At 49.0% G+C, this 27,956-nt stretch overlaps 1 protein-coding gene across 4 annotated transcripts; it reads left to right on the forward strand.

The window, feature by feature from the left end:
* Nucleotides 1-328: 328 nt before the first annotated feature.
* B3gat1 (beta-1,3-glucuronyltransferase 1 (glucuronosyltransferase P)) lies at nt 329-27,956 on the forward strand. 4 transcript variants are annotated; one of them, XM_006510674.2, is made up of 7 exons: nt 329-783; nt 18,111-18,221; nt 18,350-18,496; nt 22,192-22,700; nt 23,343-23,639; nt 24,299-24,399; nt 25,755-27,948. In XM_006510674.2, exons 3-6 carry the CDS (start codon nt 18,385-18,387, stop codon nt 24,383-24,385), a joined length of 1,005 nt encoding a protein of 334 aa, XP_006510737.1. In that variant the 5' UTR covers nt 329-783; nt 18,111-18,221; nt 18,350-18,384; the 3' UTR covers nt 24,386-24,399; nt 25,755-27,948. The 4 variants fall into 4 exon arrangements, with proteins under 4 accessions (XP_006510737.1, NP_001297695.1, XP_030100573.1 ...); NM_001310766.1 differs by having other exon boundaries at nt 414-783; nt 18,111-18,205; nt 25,755-27,956; XM_030244713.1 differs by having other exon boundaries at nt 694-783; nt 18,111-18,205; nt 18,695-22,700.

The following is a 27,956-nucleotide window of genomic DNA, read 5'->3' on the forward strand; positions in this document are numbered from 1 at the left end:
AGCCCGGAAACAATCGCCCTTTGAGAGAAGCTGCCAAGCCAGGGGCCTGAGCAGCCAGGATTGAAGGATGGAGGCGGGTGAGCTGGGGGTGCCGGCAGGGCGGGCGCGCTCTCACTCGAGCCAAAGCTGGGGTGCCCTGGGCCCCGCCCGAGGCCACTCCAGCATCCAAACGAAGTCCCAGACGCCCCAGAGGGAGGGCCACAGAGGAGAGAGCAGGGAGGTGATACCAAGCTAGAGGAGGGGGTCCAGCGTCGGCCCCCGCCTCAGCCCGCGAGGTTGGTACGGACCGCGAGTGGCTCGGGTCCCGCCGGCAGCTCGCGCTCGCGGGGGCGGGGTGCGTGGGGGCGGGGCGGGAGGCGCTGTCACAGCCGCGGCCGCACCGCGCATCCGCCGCCGCCAGCGCCGAGGGCACCACGCGCTGGCCCGCTCGGCTGGGCTCCGGCCGCGCGCCCAGCCATCCCGGCCCGGCCGGCCCGCGCGTCGCCTCTTGGGGCTCCGATCGCCGCCCCGCGCCTCGCCACCCGCGCCCTCCTGCGCGCTCCAGGGTTCTGGCCGCTGCCTGGCTGAGCCCAGAAGCAGCGGGGCCGTGATAGCGGGCCGGCCGGGGCTGCGGACGAGTGGGCCCGCGGCTATGAAGTGGCCCCCGAGGGCACGGAACCGGAGAACGCCTCGAGAGAGAAGCGCGCGCATCGCAGGGCAGCAGCCTTGGGTCGCTGGGGCCAGGGTATAGGACTGCCACCCGCTATGGACTGCGCCAGGGACGATATGGACTCGCTGCCGCAGGTCAGTGTCCGGCGCCCTGAGCCCCCACCTCCGCGGTGCACAGAGCCCCTTTATGCGTCCCCATCAGTACCCACGCCATGTCCGCCCGCGTGCGCGCGCGGTGTGTGTGTGTGTGTGTGTGTGTGTGTGTGTGTGTGTGTGTGTTGCACAAAATAGGAACATCCATCGGGAAATAGGGCCGGCTGGCAGGGCCTGCACCTGAGAGGATAGGAAATAAAGCTCGGATGCTGCCTGCCCCGCTCCATTAGGATGAAGGCAAGAACTGGTTCTCTGAGTCTTCTAACAACTGGTCTTTCTCTTAGCTCTTCTGTCCCTTGCCACCTCAGCAGGTGGTTCTTAGTGGCCCATAGGATTATAGGAGAAGGGGTCAGCTCTAGCTGCACCCCTACTCACCGGCAGGGACCCCAATCTCTCTGTCTTTCCTGGACATTTACAAATTAATTCTTTTCAGGGGAACCAAGTGACGCTCATCTTTCCTGTGGGTGCTGGGAGCCAAGAGATGTGGAAAGTGACAGTGAATCTTAGAGACCTTCAGTGCAGTAAAGCGGAAGGAGGCAGGGCCAGGTCATTACCTTCCTCTGTGCACTTGATCATACAAGTTCAGAAAAGGAAACTGAGATGTGAAGTAAGAGGAAAAAGTATCAGATCCCGCACCCCAGGGAACCGGAGTGTCAGACTCCTCTTAAGCAGCTCAGGTCAAGAGCCCACCCACTCCCAACTCACCCCACCCACCTACAGGAACTTGGTTTTCATGAGCTACCACTTTCTTAGCCGGATCTAGTCCTAGTGCACTCACTGGACAGCTTATAGAAGGTGGAGCTGAGATGACCCCCCAGATTTCTAAAGGCACAGGACCTTGAGCAGGGCTTTTTGTTGACAGTGGATTCCCCCATGCTTGAGTGGTACTTCTTTACGGAGACCAGTTTAGCTGGAGTGCCCAGCAGAATCTCGATCTTGGACTATCTGGCATACAGTTGCAAGTGAACGAGACAGCTATCCATATGCCTGACACAGAAATAATGTGCATGTGGTGTGTGTGTGTGTGTGTGTGTGTGTGTGTGTGTGTGTGTGTGTGTGTAAATGGCAAGCACGGGGCTTCACAAGTGACTGGTATTGAGGTGGGTATTTAGCTGTGTAGGGCTGTTGTTGTTCTAGTCTTCTGTCCTTAGCATCTCCCTTTTCTGTCAAGAGTCACTACAGAGAGGAGGCATTTCCTTTTAGAACCTGCTCAGTTGGTGAGCACTATTGAACCAAACATCAAGTCCTTTCTGTGTTCATGCAAGACAAAGATCCTTGCCATGAAACCTTTGCAAAGCCTCCCACTCTGCTCAGTTCACTTGCAGGATCTGCCAAGGTCCTGGGCTCGCATTCTGTCTCCTCTCTGCCCCTTTCAAAAAGAGAAAAAAACGCTTCCGAGGGTGATGGGACCAGGGAAATGAATGCATGCATACCCGCACTTGGCACTGAGACCATTGTCTTGCTGCTCCCATTTGTACAGCTGCTCTCCAAGGGCTTAGGGATCACCCTGTGCCTGTGGGCGTGGTTGGATCTGTGCATGTGCTTTCTGGGTGAGGTGCTACTGAATGCTCCACCTGAACCCTGGGCAGGAAAATCACTAAAGGGGACCCAATTACAGGATGGGAGCCTGTAGCAAAGAACAAGCTGCCCAGAGGAAGACGCCCACTTCTGCTCAAGCTTTTTATTAGATTTGAATTTTCCCCACAATGTTTAGGGAGGACCGAGTCTATTGTGCCTTCATGATATGGAGCCCAGAATGATGAGATTTTTATAAGGATGAAATATGGAAGAGGGTGAGCTGACTAAAGAGCCAGGCTCTAGGCCAGGGAGTCCAGTGGCAGCATGTAGCTAGAAGAGAAGAATAAGGATTCCTGAGTGCTTCTCTGTCTGTAGGAGAGGCCTGGCTTCAGCGAAAGGAGAAATCAGAGACTAGGAGAGGCAATGAGATGGAGACAGAGTGAAGCCTTAGACAAGGTGCAAGTCTTCTTCAACAAATATGCACACCATAACTTTACCAATCATCCTCTCCTGGGGGAGGCCCCTCACTGGAGCTGGTGGACTGTCTACTGAGAAAGACTCTGATGGAGTAAGGGTGGCTCACAACATGGATAGGTCATGTAATCAAATGCAAACTGCTCCAGAACTATTGAGAGCCACCTGCTGTGGCATCACCCAGTGTGAAGGGTTGTTCTCCTTCTGGCCTTTGCCATTCTTACCTGGCATGTAGTGTGGCAGAGAAGGAGGCAGAGTATGGGCAAGCCTGACACCTAGGGAAGAAGGAGAGAAGCCTCTGTCGTGTGTATCATCCTTCTTGTCAGGGCTCCAGATGAGCAGATCTTTAGAAATCCCCCAAGGACCAGCTAGGAGACATAGTCATGATCCAGAGGTGAAAGACCTCTATAAGGGCTTGCTGGGGTCCTTCATGTCAGTACATCTGTCCCCAGCTAAATGGATTTTGACGAAAATGAGTCCTCTTAACACATGCTTTTCTTACAGTCTATAAATTGGGGAAGTAACATCCTTTTAGACTGTTAAGGATAAGGGCTATGAATGTTAATTTCATTTATATCTTTTATACATTCTCCTTCCCTCCCCTATTCTCCCAGTATCTGGGTCTTCCTCCTCTTAACCTATGTTAATCTAACCTCCAACTTTGAATTGGACCCTACCTTTCCTGATCCAGAACCAAGTTACCCAAAACATCGCTCCATTGAAAAACAGCAATAATTATATTTTCATATCTAGTGATTTTTTATTTTAATCATTCCATAATATCAGCAAATGGTTACCTAAATTTTTTGAGATTTATAATCATTAAATCTATGACCACTTTACTACCTATGTTGAAAGGTGACTATGGTCAGAAGTCTCCCAGAATTCAGTCCACTTGCAGAGACTCTAAGTACCTACTGTGTCCCAGGCCCCGCACCTGGTGATGTGGACATATTGCATTAAACAGTCTAAACCCTGTGCTTTCTATTTAGCTTTGGGAAGGTTGTGTGGATTGCTTGCATTTTTCCCCTGCAGCTACAGCAAATTTACTTTTCTAATGAGGTTTAGCTCCGGCCAATATTAAAATGAGTCTGTGCTCCCTGCGCACATGCCAGCTGACAGCAGTACAGGAGTCAGGCTCTGCGCCAAATTCCTGGCAGGGATTACAGCTTTGCCATCACCAATATCCCTAAGGTGGTGAATCAAAGTCTAGCTCGAGAGCTGGATGGGTTGGAGGACTTATCATGCCCAAGGGATCAGAGGTCTTCTACTCCATGTGCAGGGCTATGGGCAAGATTGTTCTCCCTGCATGTATAAACTGTGTAGTCCAGTCGTGTGCTCATGTGAAGAAAAGGAGACAGAAAGCAATAAAGGCCAGAACAAATGTCTTGGTGGTCAGCAGTAACTTAGTACCAGAGACCAGCTCCCCATTTTCACAGTGTGGCCTGGATTGTAAGGGTGAGGCTCTGTCATCTCTATCCTGCTTGCCTTCCTTGTTTCTAGGCCATCGGAAGGATCTGGCCACTGGGGTCAGATTCAACTCTCTAGGCTTAGGATTGCCACTAGCTATTTGACTGTGGATCAGATCTTGTGATAACCAATGTTGAGTGTGAGCTAGACTGCTTCCCTTTGCCCAGTAAGCAGCCCCTTACCACCCCAGCCATAGTTAAAGGACTCAAGAGCCACCTGTGGCCAGGTGGCTCCAACTTGAACAATACATTCAGAATGCTGCCTGCAGCCCAGAAAGCTCTTAAACAGTTGTTGTAAGCACACCTATGCACAGAGGGTTTGGCATACTGTGGTCACAGGAGCCACAGAGGCTAGACTCATATTCTGCCTTTGCCTCATATTGGTTGTATGTCCTTAGGGTACTGCTTGCCCCACTATGCCTCTGATTCCTCATCTCTAAAATGGGAGTAATATTAAGATGGTGAAGAGGGGATGAGTCATTGTAGTTCATCATGCTAATCACTCAGAGCACACAGTAGCGGGTGCCTTTTTTGTTTTTTATTTGAAAATAGAAAGCAATTTGTATTCTTCATTTATTTAGCAATTCACAGAAGTACTTGCTGAGCAGCCCACTCTGAGCCATGCTGTCTGCCATCAGCGTTTGCCCTTGCCTGCAATGCTAACCCCTCCAGGGCCTCTGTTTCCTGACCTGAGATAGAATACAGCCTTGGAGATAAAATACAAATGGGAGTGTGTCCTTACTTTAAAAGACTGCTGCCAGATAAAAAGGGCTGCTTGCTGTCTGAAGGTGGGGAAAATGGAAATTCATTCTCTCTTTCTCTTTCTCAATTTCTCTCTCTCCCCCCCCTCTCTCTCTCTCACACACACACACACACAAAAGCAGCACCTAAGTCCAGCCACAAAGTCAGCCACAGTGTCATCTAGCTGAGTGGGATAAAGGGATTTGAGGGAGCTCTTCCTAGACTTATTCCATCCCTAGTCTTAAGGGTAACAAACCCAGGAGACTGTGTCCCTGAACACTATGGAGGCCAGAAGCCAGGAAGGCTCCTGCCAAACAGGAACCAGCCATCACCTACCCAGCAACCGAGGGAGTGAAAGCAAGCATGACCCTAAGTTTACGTCCCAACTGTGTTAAGTAACTCAGTTGGATGACAAAGCCTGTGAAGTGCCTGTTTCCTCATCTGAAGTCTGGAAGCCATGAACCAAAGAACACTGGCTGACTCAGCAAAGTCATACCACATAGCCCATCTGCAGTGCATTCAGGAACTGGTGTCCCAAAGGTGGGGTGTAGTGGGTGCAGAAAGCAGACCGGAAGCATGTAAGGAGCGGGTGTGTGGATGCCAAGGCTACCCGGGCCACCAGGCTTCTCCAGACTTGGGCTCTGTGATTCCAGACTGCTTCCTACACTGCTATGAAGGGATGGATGCTACAGTGGCTCCATCCTTGTGTGAGGCCTCTCAAATCGAAGTGTCTCTTCCCACAGTACTCTAACTTCCCTAACACCCTGACGGCCTGTCTTTGGTGAACAGACAGACCTACAGAGGTTGGTGAGGGGTTGGGATCCTCAGTGGCTTAGGACCTGGTTCTGGGGCTTCGCCAGGATCATCGCCTGGATCTGCAGCCTTCTGATTGGGGAGTCCTATGCTTGTGCCTCAGAGATTGGGGATCATCCTCACCAACCCCAGTCATCACTGCCCTGGCACCCAGTCAGAGCAAAGCTGCTTCCAGGAGCTGTTCCTAGCTGGTCCCCAGGGAAGCATGGTGGATGGCGTCATCCATATATCAAGAAGATGCTGGGTCTCAGATACACTTCTGTGGCCATCCTAGTAGACAGTTCTTCCCCTCAGCACCCCTCCTTATACCCTTCTTACCTGCCCCCTCAGCTCTCTTGCTCTCTCCCCGCCACCCTTTGCCTGAAGACCTCGCAGTAAAGAACACTGTTTTCAGAGGTGGAGGGACTTAGCAGCTGGCATGCGCTCTGCTTAGCCACAGGCCAGGGACCCTGGCTCTGCAGCCTGCTTAGGGTGATGAACAGCCACCAGGCATGTGATTTTCTTTCTCCGTCAGAGTTTCTGAACTTAAGCTGACGTATTGCTCTCCTAACTCATCACTTGTCGATATTAACTTCTTCTCCCCCTTATAAATCTCCCTCTGTGTCTCAGAGCAAGCAGCCGCTGCTCTAGCCTCCTCCGCTGCCAGGCTGCAGGCTGCCGCCTATGAATACCCACTATGCTAAGGGGTACACCCATCGTTGTGCCCTGAACTGATTTCTTCACGGTGACATTCCCAAGAGACAAACCAGAAAGGTACTATGACCACATAGGACACCAAGCTTAACCCAGCTTCAGGGAAAGCTTGCTGGACGACCTGCTCCTTGAGAGCCCTGGGCCCATGAGGCAGTCCTTATTAGCTAGGTCTAAATGGACCATCTGTACGACAAGGCTTTTTAATTTATTGTGTCAAAAATATGTGACATAAAACTTACCGTCTTTCCCATTTTAAGCATACAGTTCAGTGGTCAAATATAGTCACTGTTTTATAGAACTCATGTCCACCTTACAAATTGGAAGCTCTACATCTGTTGAGCATCACCACCCCAGCCTGACTTTGTGCTTCCACCTTTCTCTAGGTACACATCATCTGAGTATATCTTACATTGTTTGCCCTTTTGTGACTCGTTTGTCCTCAAGATTCATCCACATGGTGGCACATGTCAGAATCTCCCCTCCCTCTTTGTAAGTAAGGTTGTAACATGTGCACACACAACATTCCATTTCAACACCCAGTCAGTGGACTGGTTCTTTTTTGCCAAACCATGGAGAACAAAGTGCTAGATCAATAGTGCTTGGCCCAGTTGCCCTTCCTGATCCTGGGAAGACACAGCAGACATATTAGTACTCAGTGTGAAGTTTTATTTCAAATGCCATGGGAACACAAAGTAGGCAGGAGAGCCCCCATTTTATCTGATGTCTGTTTGGGCTTCTGTGTGTTCCCTCCAGCCATCTCGTGTTTGCTAAGGATCCTCAGGTGCCCATTCCCCCAGATGAACATGGCCTTCCCAGTTCTGGGAGCTGAACAGCTTAGCAAGTATTAGGACAAAAAGAAGTCTTCCTCATGAACATCCTGGCCACAGAGGGATGCCAATGTCCTGTGGCATTACCACTCCCTGGAGCCCTGAAGGTGAAATCTATCTTCCCTTTTAGCATCCTTGTCTGGGCCTAGAGTCCATGAGACCCTAGAGAGCCTTCTGGGTGCATAGCAGGTAAATCTGCTTTACACTATTTAGGCTTCTTTGCAGAGAGATGATCAGTGATACATAGCCACCCTGCAGCTTGCTATGTAATATATAGTCCAGAGCACACACAGATAGTGTCAGCATAATCTCTACATGTAGGACTTAGATTTAAGGCACCCTCCATCGATCACATACATACTTGCTGTGTTTACGAGGAGTGGCACACACAAGCTGGCCACTCTGGCTAATAACACATTTACAAGTATGCTCAACCAACTACCATCAGCACATCATATTAACTGTTTCTTACCCTGTCAGGAGGAGTAGCTGATGCCACAGCATGAACCTTGGGGACAGAGTAAGCATACTAGAAGGGGGAGCTTAGAGTTGGTAGGTAGCAAGAATGAAGTTTCCAAGAACTTACAACCTGAGATTAAAGGACAGGGAAATCACTGCCTTCAGGAGGCCATATAGTCATATATCCCCATTGACATACTTCAGTACACTAACAGCTTTAGGCATAGAACCTACAGAAATCCATAGTTCTTCTTTAAGTGGGCATCTTGGAGGATCCATGGAGTTGTGGGGCTAGCCCATGCAGGAAGGAGGGAAGGAAGAAATAGTCTTTAGCAGGCGTCAGAGCAGCAGGGCAGCCTCAGTGTCCGACTCTCGTCTCCTCTAGCCTTTAGTCCCAAGCCTCTGCTGCTCAGCCTGAAAAGGCAGTACCATAGGGAGAGTGCACAGAGCAGGGCTTCGGGTCATTGTCAAGGAGCATTCTGTGAACAAAAGCAGGGTGAACCCAGCAAGAGTGCCAGGTTCCAGGCAACACAACCCTCCCACGCGTGGGAAGCCTACCTTCCCTGTGTCACCCCCGTTTATAATGCTACAGCGTGCCAAGCACCTACAAACCCAGGATCTGAAGTCTCTGCACTGCCTAGCTGTAAGAAAGAAAAGAATATGCTAGAAAAACTGCCCAGCAAGCAGCTGGTACCAACCCCTAGGAAACAACTGAAGCATTCCCCTTCTCTTCATCTTCCACGTGGTGACTTCCAATGGAATTTTTAAAGTCTTTATTAGCACATATTAATTTTATGTAATAACATGTTTCATTACGATTTTCACGAACACATGGAATATATTTTGATAATGCTGTTTGTTGTCCTCTCATGCCCCCTCCCACGCCTGGAATTTTGTTTTTAGAACAAGGTGATAGTGCTTGCTGCCACTACTATTATATTCTTCATGATCTAAGTAATTTCAGTGCTAATTGTGAACCAGATGCTTCCAATGGATTCCCTCAACTGACTACAAATAGCCCTGGGAGGGATGCAGTTATGGAGCCTGAGCTGCACAGATATTGGTGCTGTTCCTCCTATGTGTTGAGGCCTGAGTCCCAGATGGGAATGCACAGGTTTGACCTGGAGGACAAACATCAGATCCAGCAAGTGCATGGCCATTGACAAAACCCCACACTTGATGACTGTACAATCATAGATGGTTGGGCTTGGTGAGGCTAGGGAAGGCACAGGCTCAGGAGCATCTTGCTTTGCCAGTACCTTTCTCTAGACATAGCACGGACCTCAGCACCAAGGGAATATGAAGCCAAGAATAGCCTTGAACAGCATCAGTGAGAAAGTCAGTGGTGGGGGAGCAAGCTGGTGTCAGCTGACCCATCCTCCTAGGATAAAAAGCCCTACAACAACCTGAAAGGCTCTGCATGCTATATCAACATACTCAAGGTGCAGACCCTTGGCTCCAGGATTAGATCCAGTCTGTGGTCCGTAGCCTGTCTGGTCCCAGTACCCAGGTCTAGTAAGGATTGAGTAGGTGTCCATTCCAGGCTCTGCCCTGTATATGGGCACCCTCACTCCTTACTTCATTCAGGCAGCCTAACCATGGGCTGTCCTCTGTCTTGAGGTTACCAGAGGGCAAATGCGGTATCTCTCCCAGCCTTGAAGCCAAAGACTCTAGGGGCATTGCAGTGCCTTTCAGTTTAGGACTATTCTCTGCCAACTGTTGGTGCATGGCAGCCTGGCACAGAGAGAGATGTGGCCTCCTGGCCAGCTGCCCACATGGCTTCTGCTGCTGCTGCTGTCTTGAAGCAGCTGTGGTTCTAGTAGTCCCTGCTGCCTGCCTGGTAGCAAAATAGGCTGAGTCCCTCCTTCGCACAGTAAGCATCCATTGGTAGTGTTGGCCCAGTGGGTGTTCAGTAACTGTGGAGCCATACCCACAGATGTCCTGAGCAGCCCACAGGCTTCTCACGGGGTACTAAGCAGAGCAGTAGGCTGGGTATAGAGAGTCTCCAAAACCAGACTGGGGAAATAAATAAAGAGAACTTGGTATACTGTGTAGAATCTAAAGGTAGGACAAAACCCTGTGTGGTCTCTTTGTGGCATTGAGTGAAATACACTGCTGGCCCTGTGACTGTCTCCAGGGAATAAGGTGAGGTGGGTAAGGAGAAGATATGAGAATGTTCCTGATTGCAGGAAGTCAGACTCACTAGCTCCCAGGGTTCATAATGAAGGAGAGAAGGGCAGCATTTGTATTTGCTGGCTCCTAAAGGTTGATCATGAAGCCTGGGCCAAGGCTGGTGATCCACTCAGGGAAGAGGAAGAAAGAAAAGCACCTGTCTGTGCTCTTCACTCATTCCCACACTCAGCACCTGTACAGACATTGAGCAGCCACTGCTCCTGGGTCACTAGTGATCCCCAGATCTCTTCCACTTTCTACCTGTGGCTGAGCCTTTGACTCCAGTGGCTTACCATCACTTCATCACACCTACAAACTGGTCCTACTTGGGATTTGATTTATTTTATTTTATTTTATTTTATTTTAGCAAAAGGTCACAGAGTAAGGGTATCTCAGTTTCTTGCCATTTGAGTGTGCAGCTGCCATACCCAGAAGAGAAGAGCTGTCGCAGGGCTGAGAGGGAGGACTTGCCACTCTCAGGCAGAAGACTATCCCAACAGGAAGCTCACAGCAGACCTTAGCCAAAAGAGAAGTGGTAGAGTCACACTACCTGTTAGCTGGGACATTTGAGGAAATACAACCCCTATCCCCCATGCCTCAGCTTCTTCATATATTAAAAAAGAAACACTTTGAGGTTGTAAGGGTTTAATGATTAGATAAGATAAACAGCATAAGAGAACTTGGAAGCCACCCTCGTGAGATCTTTAGAGGGCTGCCTCCTACTCCAGCACTGCAGAGAGAGCAAACTGGCATGTTGACGTCAGCCCTTTTATAATAATTCCAGGCCTGAGTGTTGGAAGCTAAGGGCACATGAGATACCTTCATTCCAACAGGGACCCAAGCACAAGATTCTCCAAGAGCCCTTAGAAGCAATCACCAAAACTGAGCTGTAAACTCATGCTTTATCATCAGGTGGCACACTAGACCTGTGCACACATGTATAAGTACATATGTGTGTCAAAATTTCACTTGCATTCTGAAATCATTCAGGAAGTGCTCTGTGGTTTGCCATCAGCTTTATTGTGTTTTCAGAATGGAAAATTTAATACCAATCTTTCCTGATTTAAATTGGAAGTATCACACCTAGGAAGATGAAGGGCAGGGAACTGAGACACTTTCATCAGATGAATGCTTTCTACCCCTTTCAGCATCATGAGGGCAGTAGGTAGGAATATCATGGCTGATTTGAAACCAGACTTCCACCTCCAGTGATAGCTACTGAACATGGGTGCCCCCCAGAGTTTGATGACAGAAAGCCTGATAAAGAGATGCAGGAGGGTGGAGGCCACAGAGGGAGGCAGATTTATAGCTGAAGGGTCATGGAGTAGAAGATGCCCTGTGGAGCTGGCTCCCACAGCATTTGTAAGCCTCTTTCCCTGGGCCAGCCTTGACACTGACTTTTTCCATGGCTTCATGTCATGTGGTAAAGCCAAGGTTAGTCCTTGAAAGAAACTTGTCTCTGACTATCTCAGCACCTCTCGTCCTCCATCTCTTCTCTTACAGGAGCCCTAGGGGAGCACCTGGGGTTCCACTAGAAGGAATCAAAGGGAAGCAAGCTAGGAATACCATGCCAGGCCCTTCACAGGCTGGGCAGATAAAGGTTACAGAAGTATCTGTTTATTAATACATGCCAGATTGTTTATGCAAACTTTTAACTACCTAATAACCTACCTGGAGAAGCACCATCTTATTACCATGAGAAGATAAAGATCTCAAAAGAGAAGAGAGGTTCACAAGATGCCCAGGGCCCAAGCTCAAGCACCATTGCACCATCCTCCATGGATCCCTCTTTCCAGGCAGAAGAAAGCAAAAGTGGGCAGAGAGGCAGTAGACAATGGTAGAACACACGGCTTGGCTGGTCATTGGGATCTGTGATGGTTGGGCAAGAGCTGAGGAGCTCAAAGGAGGAGAGAATGACCTGGTGGCTTGTGGTAGGCAGGGGACCACTAAGATGGCCCATGTGATCTGTAACTCCATGTGTTCATATCTCAGTATCTTCTCATTGTCACGGAGGTGCCAGAAAATATTGATCTGTTACTGCCACCACTACAGTGCATCATGTAGGACTTCAATTAGCTCTGGACTCTTTCCTTGCTGACTTGGTACAATAGAAGGTCAGACAGAAGGGGGAGGGGCCATATGACAAGGAACTATGGCCCAGACAGGCTATCAGAGGTACACACCTGTGAGCCGATGAGCTTTGCCAACATGAGTAATCATGGGAGTAGATTCTTCCACAGTCAAACTCACAGATAGAAATACAGCCCAGCCAATCCTTGGTGAGATAGGAGACCCAAGCCTAGAGTCCTGACTCAGACACTGAAGATAGCAGATACATGCTAATTTAACTTCCTTAGTAATTAGGAATTTGTTAGACAGCAATAGCTAATGAATTTGATTCCCTTGTGGACGGTGACATTCCCTCCCTAAAGTTGGCATGTCTTTCAGAAGAAGTCCATACAAGGAAGAAGAGATAGCAGAAAGAAGAGCAAAAGAGGTAGGAGAAGCTGAACCTCTCCCTCATATTAGAATGTAGAGTTCTTTGCAGATAGAGACTTCCTCCCACATCATGGAGGCAAGGACTGAATGGCCCTATGCTGTCTAGCTACTGACCTGTAACTGGACACTATACACCTTCTCCCACCTAACCACTGTCCCCTCAGCATAACCAGTCATCCATCACACCTCTGCTGCATGGAGGCTCTTAACTGGTGCTCAGTTCTCCAGCAGTGCTCCAGTTTCTGTGGCCTGCTTGCCTCTGCCCATCCTCAAGCCCCAGGCGGTGAGTTATTGACTGATATTCTGCCTATTCATATCCAAAGACGTGTGATGGCTCCACAGAACAAAATATGGGTGTTTGATCCAGGTCCTCCTGTGCAGAAGCTCTGTGGAAAGTGGGTAGTTTTGTAGTTTGGTCTATAGACCGCTAGCATGACCCAGGTAGCTTCAGGAAACCCAGCCGGTAGGTATCATTATTTATGCTGTTTTAATGTCTGCCATGGACTAGAGAGGCCTTGGCCTCACAGAGAACCATGCCAAGATAAAACCCTATTTTCATTTTTAACATAATCATAATCTAAATATAACTCAAGGCTGTTTCCAGAAGAAAAAAAAAATCAAAGGAATTACCTTTTTAGAAAATTGACAAACCATGTGGGTTTTGACAGAAAAGAAAATGATTCTTTACACCAAATCTGGGATGACACAATGCCCCTTCTCCCTGAGTCCTTGGCTTGGTTTCCCAGCTGGAAGGAGACACAATGACTGGAGATCAGACCCACATAAGTACCACAAGTGCCCAGCATCAGGGACCAGGGCACAAAGAAGGATGTCATAGCCATTTTCTGCTCTGGTCCTTGCTCTCTCCAGGCAGCATACAGGTAGGATGAAGAATCCCTGTTGCCTTAGAAGCCATATAGCATCTTACTGATGCAGAAATCTCCAGTGAGTGGGCCAAAGATGGACCAGGAGGGCCAGAAAGCAAGACCCAGAGGAATGACTATAAAGGAGGTGTAGTGGATATTGAAAGGAACAGAAACCAAGGTCCACAGCCTCATCTATATTTTAACACTGAGATTCTGAGCATACCAGGGAGCTTCTCTAAGCTCTCACGTCCTCCTATGAAAGGTGGGGACAAGGTCTCCAACCTACCATGCAGAGCAGTTGTAACCATCAAAAGGTTGAGCTTTACAAAACTGCCATGTATCAAGGTAGGATTCAGAGTGGAACTCTTAGAAGACCCCTCCACCCTCCTCCCCATATGAGTGAAGAACAGAAGGCTCTACGTGTCCTCTATGTATTTAAGGGATTGGCATACCAGGAGCAGTCAATTTCTATGCCCTGCACCCCAGGAGAAACTGTGAGGGCCGAAGGCAGCATTGCTGTGGCTGAAGGGCTGGGGCTGGGTTAATGAAGTATGGATTGACTGGGCTGCAAGCTGATTACCTCTGGCATTGGGCTTTTCCTGAGCAGTGCCTGCAGAATCAATACTAATCCCTTGATCCCATTAGGGGCTCCTGTAGATCTCTGGAACAAAGTCTGTGCCTCTGTTTCTATGGAGAGGTCCTTTGTAAGGACGAGAGATGCTGGGGTTAGGGCCAACAACACCTCACCACCTTTATACTCTTCACAATTTACCTCGCCCTTCTGTTTCCATCCCCCTTCCTCTAAGGGCCAAGAATTTCCCCTGTCACCAGAGTCCCCAGTTCCAGTACCTCCTGAGAAGCTGACTATGATCCTATAGAAAGAGGTTTAGTAGCTTCTGTCAGCTCCCAGGCTCGCCAGTGTGTTGCACATTCTTCTGAATGTGGATGAAATTCTGAATGTGGATGAAAAGTGTTTTATGGGGTGGTTTGTTTGTTTGTTTGTTTGTTTGTTTTATGATGCTGGGGATTGAGCCTAGGAATTCACACATACAAGCCAAGAATTATCTCACTGATAACACCACTGCACAGTATGGAAGACACATCTTCATTGGTCCTCTAATTGAGAAGCTAACTACATACAGAATTACTGGGCATAAATCCTTAATGCACAATTAATATTTTTCAAGTGGAGATCAATAAGTCCATCTTCAGGTGCCAGGGGTATTGTTTAAATACCCATGGGCTTAGAAGAAAGCCTTTCTGCCTCTGTAAATCTGGCCAGCATTGAGCGCCATTACACACTACTCTGATCCTCTTGGGCAAGCAGCTACTAGTCTCTCCAACCTAACTTGTCCTCCAGCCTTGGATGATAGAGTGATTTGAGCCCCAGACACCCCCAGTTTTCATCTGTAGGCCACAGCTCTTTGAAGCCTGCAGAAAAAAAAATCCTGTGACTAGCTTTCCTCAACTATACCTGTCTCCAAGTTTTTATGGTTTTCAGTGTGACCCGGTTCCATGGGGAGCTGTAATGGTGGCCCTCTGAAACTGAGTCTGATCTCACACACACCCAGACCTCTCTTGCCTCGTGTAGGACGTGTCTTCATCCTCATAGACCCCAGTCATCATAGCTTCAGGTTGTTAAAACAGCAGCGCTGAAAATGTATTAGAACTATTCCCGTCAACGTTCATGTTTTAAAGCTAAAAGCAGAGATGAGGGGAGTGAAGAGTGAGAGCACAGTAACCTCTAGGGTCTGTCCTGCCACTGTCCTGGCTCTCGCTTCTCATCCAGTGGCCACTCCTCACTGAGCTTTATCTATTGTACCCAGAATATAGACTTCGTTCCTGTTTGTGAAATGCTTAGATAATACCAGGGGAGTGGATGCTCCTCGTGTCGGCACGTGTTGGTAAGAGAAGCCATCAGTCACTGGGGTCAGTCATGAGCAGGTGTGTGCACACCATTAGAAATCATGAACACAGAAGACCCTCAGCCACCACCTGTCCACACTGACAGGTCCTTTCTCACCATAAAGCCCCTTTCAAGTGCTGCTTATTTTTTCAGGCAATCTATTCTCTCCACCTTGCCTCCAAGCTTCTCCAAGATTTCTGTTGCTTCTTCTGTCAGCCCCATCCAAGGCCCCAGAAACCACTGTGAGATCCATGCAGATGCCACAGGCAATCCCCACATTCTTCCGAACTCAGGCTGAAGCCACAGTCTGCAGGGGACAAACCACGTTTGGTATGAGAGGCCAATGTAGCAACAGCCTGCACCACTGGTCTCCTGCCCACAGCCAGGAACCATTGCCGGTGAACCCATCCCCTGCTGGCCAGATGGTGTTCTCCAAGTCTGGGGGTGCTCTCTGCTCTACTTAATAACTGCCTGGTAATTAGCTCCACGATTTTGCCACTATGCTTATAATAGCCTCCATTAAAGTTATGGGGTTTTCAAGCTGTAATGGCTTCCAGAGTAATTAATGCACAACTGGGTTTATTGCTAAGCTTATTTTTAGAGCTTGTCTCTCTGCCTCCCCTCCCTTTTCTTTCATAGACTATTTTTTTTTTACCAGAAAAGAATGTGATGGAATTAGACACCCCTACATGGATCAGGCCCCTACATTAGGCCCATAGCATTGTTCCTTCTTCCTGTTTCAACATCCAGCAAATACTGGGATTGACAGTTAAGGTAGCTATGGTGGAGGAATGTGGCGCTTAAGCCAGTACTTATCCAGGCAATAGCTTAGAGTCACGTGGCCTCCATGTCATTCAGGCTCTGTCATTTCCCATCTCTGACCAGGGGCAAATTGCTTACCCATATTGCTTCAGTGAATCCAACTACAAATAGAAACACACCAGTGCCTGCCTCTGGGGGTAGCTGTGACTACAGCATGGAGTACATGTGTTAACTGTGTCAGCCATCTTGGTCCTTGGACACCATGAATGCTCTAGGACAGCCAGTTATCATGAGCAGTGGTACAGGCAGATGTAAAGGAGGCTGAATAAGCCACAGGTCTAAGCAGCTGCCCAGGAAGAGAGCCATAGAAGCAGGAAAGCACCCCACACAGCCCAAGGCCATGCCATGCCCACCTTCTTTCTTCTGCTTTCCTAACCTGGACTCAGAACCAGGCTCGTTTTAGCAGCAGACATTTCTGAAGCCCCAGCCAGGTCTGACCTCCCTCTCTTGGTCTGTTGTTGTCTGTGTCTATAAGAGAGCATCCATGACTGGGTTGCTTATAAAGAACAGGAGGCTTTTTGCTCTGTGGTTCTGGAAGATGAAGTGCAAACGTGTGGTCTGGTGCAGACTGTGTGCTGCTTCAGTTCATAGAGGACAGCAGCATGAAGAGTGGACAGCCATGGAAGAGAGGGGCTTAAGAGGTGGCCCTGCTTTAGAACAACTTGCTCTTGAAGGAGCGAGAAAGGCGTTAATCCCTGTCAATGACACAATCATCTCTTGCAGGCCTCTCCTCCCAACACTGCCCCAAGACAAATCCCACCTTATGTTTCAAAGGGGAGAGACTAGATCTATGGGGGACCTGCAGAGGACACTGCACATTTGCCCCTCTGGTTTCATTCCCTAAGGAATGATGTGCGGGCAGCTGCCACTGATTCTAGGAGCCATGAGTCTTTCATGAGAATGGCTGGCCATGGGATGTTGGCCAAAAAAAAAAAAAAAGAAAATGTACACTATTTCCAAAACTGGGCCACAAAATGTTTTGGTTGGCCATAACTTTCGTCATTGGCAAAGACCAAGAGCACATGTGGGCTGAGTAGGGCAGACAATATGGCCTCTGGAGTGACTGCCTACCGTGTAATGATGGGCTCTAGCTTGATGAACATGTTGAGGGCCAGCCAGAGTGCCAAGTGCTCCTACCAGTTATGGACCCAGCAGCACCTGCTCAGGAGGGGCAGGAGGGAGAGGAGGAAAGGATGTGACCATCCCCAAGGGAGCTATGAGCTGGTCACACTTACTCTCCTGTCACAAGGGAACACAAGGTCCCAAAGAAGCATCTACTAGCAGATCCTCTCCAGAACCAGGAGTGAAACCCATCGGGTTGTTCTATAGCAAGGGCCTTGGCCTCAGGCTCTCACAGCTACCATTTTTTTTGAGAAATGTCTCCCTACTACCTGACAGTTCCTCAGAGAACAGCCCCTCCTCCTGCTGATGCTCACCTCTGACCCGAGGCACATCCTATGAGAAGATGCCCTAAAAGAATTCTCTGAAGACATAAACAGAGGAGGCCCTTGGGGTCTTCTTCCCTTGTGGTGTCCAATCCTATCCATCTCTGTTTATCCTTGAAGAAGGTCTGCTAAGTCTTACACTGGCCCAAAGCTATGAAAAAATTACCTATGCTAATATGTACAGCATAGCAGCCAGAGTTTCTGGTACATTTCTATCAGGGACCACCCTGGGTGCTTTCTGAGAATTAACTCATTTGATTGTGAGAACAGCTTTGGAAAGCCAGTGACTGATCAATAGTTTAAAAACTAGTACAGAGTTGATGGAACTGGCCAAAAGCCACAGCTTCAGCTCAGGTCTGATAGGATTGAACGATGGCAAATGTCTCTGAAATCCGTGTCTTTAAGCACTGCATCCTACTGCTCTTGTATGTGTCTGCTTCTCAAGGGAAGGACACAGGCTCATTCACCCAGGCAGCTGTACAGAAAAGGCTCTGGGGAGATGGATGATCCGTTGAGAAACTCTGGATGCTGTGGGTCTGGAGTAGGACCCCCTCTGCAATCCATGTCCACATCTCTGGCTCATCCACCACTGCTCTCTCTTACAGGTATCAACTTCTGAAGGCTCCTGACCTTGCCCTGGACTACTGCCCCTTCGCAGACTCCCATCAGGCTGGACTCTGCCAACTTGCTTCCGCAATGGGTGGGTGTGAGCACTGGTGAGAGTTACTGGCCAGTGTTCGGCTTCTGCCTCCCTGTGCCTGGCCGGCCGGCCCATGCCTGTTCTTTTCTTCCTTGTGCTGCCGGCGCTCCGTGGCCACCCTCCCCTGACCTTGCCACCGCTCAGGTAATGAGGAGCTGTGGGTGCAGCCAGCCTTGGAGATGCCGAAGAGACGGGACATCCTTGCGATTGTCCTCATCGTGCTTCCCTGGACACTGCTCATCACCGTCTGGCACCAGAGCAGCCTCGCACCTCTGCTTGCTGTGCACAAGGGTGAGCCCACCCCACCCCACCCCCCACCCTGTCCTGGCTTTGGTAATAAAAGCTACCTTCCTATCACGCTTTATACACCTGGACCCAGATCTTGCCTTGGGGGAATTTGGGGCCCTCTAAGACTCCACTGAAAGCCTCCTCCTCTTCCCCCTCCTCCTCTTCTTTCTGTCCCCCCATCTCCCCACACATTGTTTTAAGTACCTGGGATTTATTATAATCAAGTATGAATCTCAGTTTCCAGGGGGAGTGGGTATGCCAGGATATATGAGACAACGTGGGGGGACACTGGGACTTTTGTTGAGGAGGCAGAGGGAGTGGAGCAAGCTAGGACAAAGCCTATAATGTGGTCATTTCAGATAGACAAAGGCCACAGAAGCTGCTACACTGGCTCAGAAGCAGATGTTTTGCTTTGCTCCAATGTTCCTTTCTTAAGACAGCTATATTACTATATTGGTCTCATTGGCCTAGTACTCACTCTGTAGCCCAGACTAGCTCCAAACTTACGGCAATCCTCATGCCTCCGCCTCTTCAGTGCTGAGATGGCCAGCATGCACTGGCTTCAAAAGTGGATGATTTCTGTGTGCTTTTGGATATTAGCATGGATTTGCCTGTCCTGTATTTGGGTCTTGGGTGACTTTAGGCCAGAGGAAGACTGGCTGTGGGTGGTCTGATGGAGATGCAGGAACTGGTCAGTTGTTTACTATCTCTATAAAAGAGGTGCCGCTCCGAAGGGCGGTCCTTTCTGAAGTCCAGAAGGCTCTGAATTGTCAAAGCAGTGTCAAATTTTAAACGTTAAAACAAAGCAGATTAGTGTGCACACAAACATGCACACCCAGTTGCTTAGTGCCATGCAGAGAGGTGGCAGGGAAGGTGCAAGTCCTGGCCTATATTGAGGTTTGAGAGAGTGTTTTAGGTTTCATTTTAATTTTGAATTGTGGAGAGACAACCCAAGGCTTACTGCATGGTAGCTAAGTTATAAGTACCTGTAGAGCTACAGCCCAGCTTGTATGGTGCTGCAAACCCTTTCAAGTTTCCTGGTTAGAAGACTAACTGGGTAAAGGCCTGAAGCAAGGTAGAGTCTTCCCAAGAGCAAATAGAAAAGCTGAGATTAGAATAATGTCATTCTACTTATGAGTCTTGAGACATCTTTTTTTACTCACACCCAGATCTCCACCCTTAGACCTGCCTTGCCTCCCACATCTAGCTACCTCTCATTCAGTCTTACTAAAGCCATCTTCTGCTCCACCTAGTTGGGACACTAAGACAGGCAGCAGGTTCTCCCACTGCAATGTGTACCATCTTTCCTGGGAAGAGGAAAACAGAAGGTGCCCAAGCCCTTCCCATAACAGATAGATGCTCTGTGGTAAGATGTGGGGAGCCCCTATAGTCAGAGACCTCAACTGATTTGGCTACAACAGTGTGCAGGTCACAACCGATACTCTGCCATCCACTGTAGAATACAGTCAGTCCAACATCCCTGCAGTTCCCCAGTCTCCCTGCTGCAACCCACTGCCCTTGCCAGGCACTCTGGTCCTCAGCATGATGTCATCGCCTGCTTACAGCCCAGTGCCTCTTTTGGGGCCCTGTCAGTTTAGAATTGCAGTTATCCTACAAATACATCATTCCAGAGGAGTTAAAACTACCATATATAAAGTGACATAATGTCTGTTGTCCTCTTGGCAGACTGAGGGTCAGAGACATCACACCAAGAGCCTTTGAGGAGTCACAATTGCAAAATCCCTGAAGCCAGAGTGAAGGATGGAGTGCAGATTTCAGTCAAGCCCTGACACTTGGAGAACTTCTCCAGGACATGGGCTTCTGCCTGTATAGAATGATCTGGATAGCAGAAAGCTGTAAAAAAATGGCCCTAAATCTCTACCCTCAAAATATTATCATCTACTAGATAAATGAATTCTTATATCCTGGTTAGAATATCCTGGGCATTATCCCTTTTCTTCAACATTGTTTCTTTTCAATTTAACCTCCCAGTTCAATTAAGACTCCCTGTTGATGAGCTACATCTCTGCCAGTCTCCCTGACCCCTCCCACACTCACTCAGCATTTGGTCTGCAGCCTGGGTATCAGACACCACATCCCTTGTGATATTAACTTGTAAGCACTCCCTAGGAGACAAAAGTGGATTACTTGGGCTCATTTGCATTGGACTCTACACTTTGCAAAATGACCTGTTGTTAATGGTGAGGAAAAATGGTAGGAAAGAACAGGGGGGTCATGGCTCAGCATCCTCTCAGTGTCCATGTTCAAGCCCTTTCTTGTGGCTTGCTCCTACCATCCTCACCATAAATACATAGAGCCACAAGGAAGCAGGTCAGCTAGTGTCCTATACGGGAGTTGATAGTGACTATGCCTAGTAGTGATCCAAGCCCTGATATGTGTTGTTAGCTATACAATAACGCCATCGAACATATGTTATTAGCATTAGTTAATATTATTAGCTCCATTCTGTTGCCACTGAAATCAAGGCACCAGAAACTAAGAAACTTATTCTAAACCTCACAGTTTGTCACAGCATCAACAGGATCCGAGCCTAAGTTTCCAAGTCTGCCCTCTAGCCATGAACACTCCTACTGAGATAGGTGTGAGCAGTGAATGCTACACTGTATTTGACTCATGAGTCCTTCAAATCCAAAGGCATCACTTGGAGAGCCAGGACTTGAAGTCAGGAGCACCAACAGCCTTGATTGTTCCTTCTAGCAGGCCTGCCAAGTTCCCCACCCAGGAAGATCTTCCAGATGTAAGAAGTCTTCAGAGCTGCCCAATTTGGAACAGGTCACTTTTTAAAAATTAAGAAAGTAATGGCTGCTCCCATGTCTGTGTCCATGTGTCCAGAGGGACAGGCTTCAGCAGTATCATTGTCCCTCCTGGTATCCTTGGGGTGTAGATGTGAAGCAATTAGTGGACACCAGGACAAGAGAGCTGTCCGTAGGTCCAGAGAGACAAAGGCACGTGTCTAGAAAGGATGAATTGGGAGATAGACATCACACTAATGGAAAAACTAAGCAAGTGTCTCCAACAAGGAAGAACATCTAAACTCAAATGGCATTCGATCCAAAACTGTATTGTCAGCTAGAGTAAAGTCCACTGGAACCAAATGCAGTGGTTAAATGCTATGGTGTGTACCCAAATCCAAAGAGCTGCTACATAAGCCAGGAGAGAGGGGCCTCACTTGACTAGAGGGTTTGTTTGAAACCTTACATTCCCTTTGAGATCCAAACTGCTGTAGCCACCCACCCTCACCACTTTCTGGCTTGTGGAATCCATACCATTGAACCTAGCTGTTCATCTCTGCTATGTGGTCAGTTTTGCCATATGAGGTGAGAGTCACGGCATTTTTTTATTTAGAACCTAATGCATTGAGGAACTGGAGATAGATGACTGGAAGGTGACCAGTTGCATTCAAATAGCCACACCCATGTGAAGTGTAATGAAAGGGTCATCTCTGGGTCATCCCAGGAATCTAAACTAAGAAAATTCTCATGAGAGTTCCAGTTCTATAGGTTGGAACCTCAGGTCTAAAGATGGAAGTGAGAAGGCAGGCCCTGATGTTGGTTCTTCAGAGGGGCAGAGAACAGGGACTGTCTTGGAAGGGGGGTGACTTTGAAAGCCCTATATCAGAGCCAGGCCAGCGCCCTCGTCCCCCTCCCTCCCCGCACCGCCTTCTCCCACCTCTGCAGATGAGGGAAGTGACCCCCGCCATGAGGCACCACCTGGTGCGGACCCTAGGGAGTACTGCATGTCCGACCGTGACATCGTGGAAGTGGTGCGCACAGAGTACGTGTACACGAGGCCGCCACCCTGGTCCGACACGCTGCCCACCATCCATGTGGTGACGCCCACCTACAGTAGACCGGTGCAGAAGGCAGAGCTGACGCGAATGGCCAACACACTACTGCATGTGCCCAACCTTCACTGGCTAGTGGTGGAGGATGCTCCACGCAGGACGCCCCTCACCGCGCGCTTGCTGCGCGACACTGGCCTCAACTACACACACCTGCACGTAGAGACACCACGCAACTATAAGCTGCGAGGTGATGCCCGAGACCCTCGCATCCCACGTGGCACCATGCAGCGCAACCTGGCACTGCGCTGGCTGCGGGAGACCTTCCCACGGAACTCTACTCAGCCAGGCGTAGTGTACTTCGCGGATGATGACAACACGTACAGTCTGGAGCTCTTTGAAGAGGTGCGCTAGGAACCAGAGGAGGGAGAGAAGCAAGTGGGGCTCCAGGGGACTGAAGGATGTGGGGACCATAGCAAGATAAGAGCAAAGGATACTAACCATGAGGGGACAATATGGCATGCATTGACAAATACAGGGAGCCCTAAGCTGGGCAGAGAACCAGAGAAAGAAATGGGAAAACCTTAGTATAGGTTAAAGGAACCCAGTCCATTCAAAGGATGACTTGAGGCTTATAGCTCCCACACCCTAGTCCAGGCCTTAGAGGTAACCTGTTCTCTGAAAGAGACCTTCTTATGGGGTCATTTAACTTGGCCACCAGAATCCTCTTAGGTGGTGAGTTTGACATCTCCACTTAGTTTTCAGGGAAGTTCATTTCAAATTCTAAAATGACATTACTGAGAGATCGTATACAAGGGAGGAAAGACTATTGGGCCATATTGAAAAGGTTAGTAACAGCTTGGCTGAGAGATGTCTTGCATGCAGCCTGGGTCAGAATCCTCTAGGGGTTCCTGTAGAAATCAGTAGCAGGTCTGGAGGTCAGGCTGGTGGGGACCCACATACTTATTAAGTGACCCACCTCCTGTGGGAACAGGTAGTGTTTTCATCCTAGATTCAAATATCCTGACTCAGGTTCTCACCTTGTAGATGCGCAGCACAAGAAGGGTGTCCGTGTGGCCTGTGGCCTTTGTTGGTGGCCTTCGGTATGAGGCCCCACGGGTGAATGGGGCAGGGAAAGTGGTTGGCTGGAAGACAGTCTTCGACCCCCACCGGCCCTTTGCAATAGACATGGCTGGATTTGCTGTCAACCTCCGGCTCATCTTGCAGCGAAGTCAAGCCTACTTTAAGCTACGTGGTGTGAAGGGAGGCTACCAGGAAAGCAGTCTCCTTCGAGAACTTGTCACCCTCAATGACCTGGAGCCCAAGGCAGCAAACTGTACCAAGGTAAGACCCTCTTCAGGACTGACAGTTGGTACTGCAAGCACCCCACACACCTTTAGACCTTCTGTAGATCAGGGGGGAAGAAGAGGGTTTGCTTGTCTCCAGTCCTCACCCAAGATGGTATCTTATTGTGAGTAAGACGATTGCACTGATAGGCAGAGAAATGGGGAGAGGTTTCCATTGAGGAATTCCAAAGATCTCTGACTCTCCATAGGAGAGTCTATGACCCCTGCTGAGCACACACATGCACACATTAGTGAAGGTGCACACTTGCATACATGCACATATACACAGCACACGCATGCCTGCATATGTATGCATGTACATAGACACATACATACATACATACATACATACATGCATACATACATACATACATACATACATGTACATACATACACACATGAAGACTTGAGAAATCTTGAGATGTGTCTGTTTTCTGTAGCTTAGATTTTCTTGGTCTCAGAAGACATTTTGAATGCGTCACATATACAAACAGCAAGAAAGAGGGGATGAGTGAAGGACGGTTTAAAAACCTTGATGGAACAGAAGTAGAAAGGAAGGGGGCAGAAGAAATACTTGCCACATGTGGAAGGGAGCCAGAGGGTGACAGAATGCTCTGAGGATCAGCACCACTTTCTTTTGTGTCTCCGGATATGCAGATCTTGGTCTGGCATACACGAACAGAGAAGCCAGTGCTGGTCAATGAGGGGAAGAAGGGCTTCACCGACCCCTCAGTGGAGATCTGAAACTAAAGATGCAGGTAGGAGAGAAGGCCAGAGTGGCCAGTGCAATAGACAAGTGGCACCAGTTTGGGATACATCCTCCATCTCCAAGGACTCTTCCTTTGGGTCTTGTGGGAGCCCAAGACCCATGTGGGCAGAAGCATGGCCAAAGATTCTGTCCCCAACAACTGGCTGCTTCCATGCATAAAGCTGAGTCCTGCTAGTGTCACTCTTTCTTTGTTATTGTCCTGCTGGCCATGGGGTGTGACCCACAGAGACGAGGTGCAGTATGGACTTGCTCACGGGGTTCTGTGGATAACTTCTAACATAGAGTTGTGATGAGGATGCACCACACCAGATCAGTATCCCTGTAGCTTTCTTTTTTTATTGTCCATATTTTTATTAGGTATTTATTTCATTTACATTTCCAATGCTATCCCAAAAGTCCCCCCCACACTCCCCCACCCACTCCCCCACCCACCCACTCCCACTTCTTGGTCCTGGCATTCCCCTGTACTGAGGCATATAAAGTTTGCAAGACCAATGGGCCTCTTTCCACTGATGGCCAACTAGGCCATCTTCTGATAAATATGCAGCTAGAGACACGAGCTCGGGGGGAGAGGGGGGTACTGATTAGTTCATATTGTTGTTCCACCCTGTAGCTTTCAATAGCAGGTGAAAGAGCTCACTAGGCAAACCCTAGAGCCCACTCCCAAGCCAAGGTGCCACATTTCTGTTTGGCCTAGTGACATTTCTCTGCTCCTGGCTTTTTCTTAGGTGGAGAGCACTGAAATCAATCTCTGCCATGTAACAAATCCTATGCAATAGATCTTTTTTTTTAATTGTTTATATCCCTTTCAATTAGGTCAGAGTATCTGCCTACACTTTAGAGGTGACAGTGCTGTCAGAAAAGCTAAACAACGTGCCCAAAGTGACACATTAACCCAAGAGATTTATGCTAAATGATTGGCCAAGCAAAATATTTTTATGGGGCCTATTGTGCTCTTGCCTCTTGTATCCACTGCTCCAGAATTTGCTACTCTAGACCCTATCACAGATCCAGGGGCTCGTAGCAGACAATTACATTAAATTTTTGCCTTAGTACATCTGCAGACATTATGTTTCTGGGACTACAGGGTGTCATCCTGAATCCTGAAATCCTTGGCCAGTGCATCTTAGAATGCCTTGGTCCAAAGCTTCATCCCATCTTTTGCCCTTATATGTTACTAGAAGAACTGCTACCACTTGCTTTTCAAAAATGTCTCCAAGGGGAACCCGGGAGGCACCATGGCGTCCACTAGGGGCTTGGAATCAAGCATTCTGTTCTACTTGCAGCTCCAGCTCCACCTTGCCCCAAGCTGACACCCCTGTTGTTCCTACTTTCCCCACACAGGAACCTCCTTCTCAGACCCTGATCTTGGCCTGCCATCCTCTCCCATGGCTGATAGTCACTCTGAGGCAGACTCCAGAGGAACAACTCTTATGTATTCCGAGGGCTTCCAAGAGAGCCCAGCTTGATGTCAGGATAAAAGACAGAGAATTTAAGCACAGAATCCCAGACCTGTGGTCCTCTACAGCAACATGGCCAGGGGCTTAAAAGACCAGAGAGCTGGGGATTCCGGTTGCCAGCCAAGCCTGTGCTCGGCACATCTCCTTGGAAGCTTCCTACATTGATGGGGCTGTGTGAGCAGGGGACCCTGCCTTGGAGTGATACTGGGGTGAGGGAGGTCAGAAAACCCTACTGTGGAGTGCAGCATGGCTCTCCATGGCTCCCTGCTCTTGGGCCTAGCATGACTATACAGCATGTGCCCAGCCAGGACATTCTGAAGACCAGAGAGCAGCCTGGGGCATGAAGATGCCCCAACACTCCTCTTTCACACCTGCTCTTCCTCAGAGCTGCTCCCAAATCAGAAATACCTCTGGCTCTCCTCTGGTTCATGTTTACAGGACATAAGGCTGTCTTGGATCCCACCTGGCACCCTACCCTGCATTGGGGGAGCCTGGGCCTTCCTACAGCTCCCCCTGTACCTCAGGCTGTAGGAGAACAAAGCCCTTTCCCATGTCCCTCAAGCCTCCTGCGCCAGAATCGGCAAGGTGGTGGGCTTAGAGCCAGCACAGGTCATAGATCGACCTGGATTAAGAACCAAGTCACCCCAGTGTCCCCACTGCCTCTCCAGTACCCCTGGGCTGCAATGCCCCTTGCTGGGTTTGGACTGAGGAGACAATTGCCCTCTTCCTGAAACCCCTAAGAATCACAGATCTCGGGGCGCAGATAACAATAATAAAGAGGCAGAGCTCTTCCTGAAAAAATGTGAGACCCAGCAATCCCAGTCCTTTCCTGAGCCGATTCTGTGAGGGCTGCATTAGAATGGGCTCAAGGTCAAGAGCAGGAAATGTCTACACACTGAGAGGAAGGGCGACCTGAGCACATACTGCTTTAGAAATCACTCTGTCTCACACAAAATGGGAAAGCTTGCAAAGCCAACCCGCCTCGTGCCCACTGCCCCTTCTCCACCCCGGACAGAACAGTATGCTCACGCTGTTGCACCTACCCAGCCGCCCAAAAGAACCATCTGCCTGGGTGTTCAGCATCTGAGAGGCCCCTGGTCCTGGCTACATGGGGCCCTCTGGTGGTAATCTCACTCCAGCTCCTACAAGTTGGAAGCACAATTTTCCTCCCAAGTGGGGGAAAGGAAAGGGCGCAAGCCCACTGAAGAGGCGTTTATTTTTTAACTGCTAACAGCTCCCCCCACCCCGCACCTTCCCCCAGTTCCCCCTCCCCCCGCGCTCCATTAAAACTCATAGGACAGGCCCGGGAGTCATTCCGAATCCACTCTCGGGTGGATGAGACTCAGTCCACACATCTAACTTTCAGAGAATAGCATCAGCTGCCTATGTTGAAATGAATTTAACTTCTCACAGTCTTCAGGACACCACCTGATGGGATCAGACCCCACAGCCCCCTGTAGGACATCTCCCCCTAGCCATTTATACTTTGGATATTGTTTTGGAAATTTACTCCTTGGCATCAAATGAGAGGCACCGGGAATTTATCCGATGGGTGAATTTATGTCTGGGCACCCTACTGCTCATTCATAGAAACTGTCAGTGAATGCCAAGGTCAAACGGGCTGCTAAGGCTGCCTTCTTAGCCAAACTCAGTGCTCTTTTTAGGAAACTGAAAAAAAACAAAACAAAACAAAACAAAAATGGGGATTTTTACTTTTCACGTTTTGGCAGATGCTACTTCAGTTGTTTTCATGTAATGTCCTCCCTTCACTGCATGTGTATTTATTTAAAATTATAACCCTGGTGGACTGCGGCCTTCATCTCTGTTGGGAATGAGTTTGTTGCAAATCAGAACTGGGTCCATGATGACAACTTTCCCTCCAAACCCAGGCTGCAACCCCGCTCCCTCGATGGAAAGCCCCACCACAGAAGAGTTAAGCCAGGGGTTCAGGAGCACCATGGGCAAAGGCTGGTGTGAGGGTGGGGCCCAAGCTGCTGCGCCATCTGGTCTGTTTTTATTTAACTGTATTTAATTTGTTTTCAAAATTAAAAGTCAAATATGGTTTTTAACAGTTGTAATCCTCTTC

The sequence above is a fragment of the Mus musculus genome, chromosome 9 (assembly GCF_000001635.26).
Source record: "Mus musculus strain C57BL/6J chromosome 9, GRCm38.p6 C57BL/6J".
NCBI classification, from domain to species: Eukaryota; Metazoa; Chordata; class Mammalia; order Rodentia; family Muridae; genus Mus; species Mus musculus.

Excerpts from the sequence above, each read along its gene's own strand:
- B3gat1 (NM_001310766.1), top strand. Across the intron at positions 22,701-23,342 it reads GTCTGGAGCTCTTTGAAGAG|ATGCGCAGCACAAGAAGGGT; the intron begins GTGCGCTAGGAA and ends CTCACCTTGTAG. Across the intron at positions 23,640-24,298 it reads AGGCAGCAAACTGTACCAAG|ATCTTGGTCTGGCATACACG; the intron begins GTAAGACCCTCT and ends CCGGATATGCAG.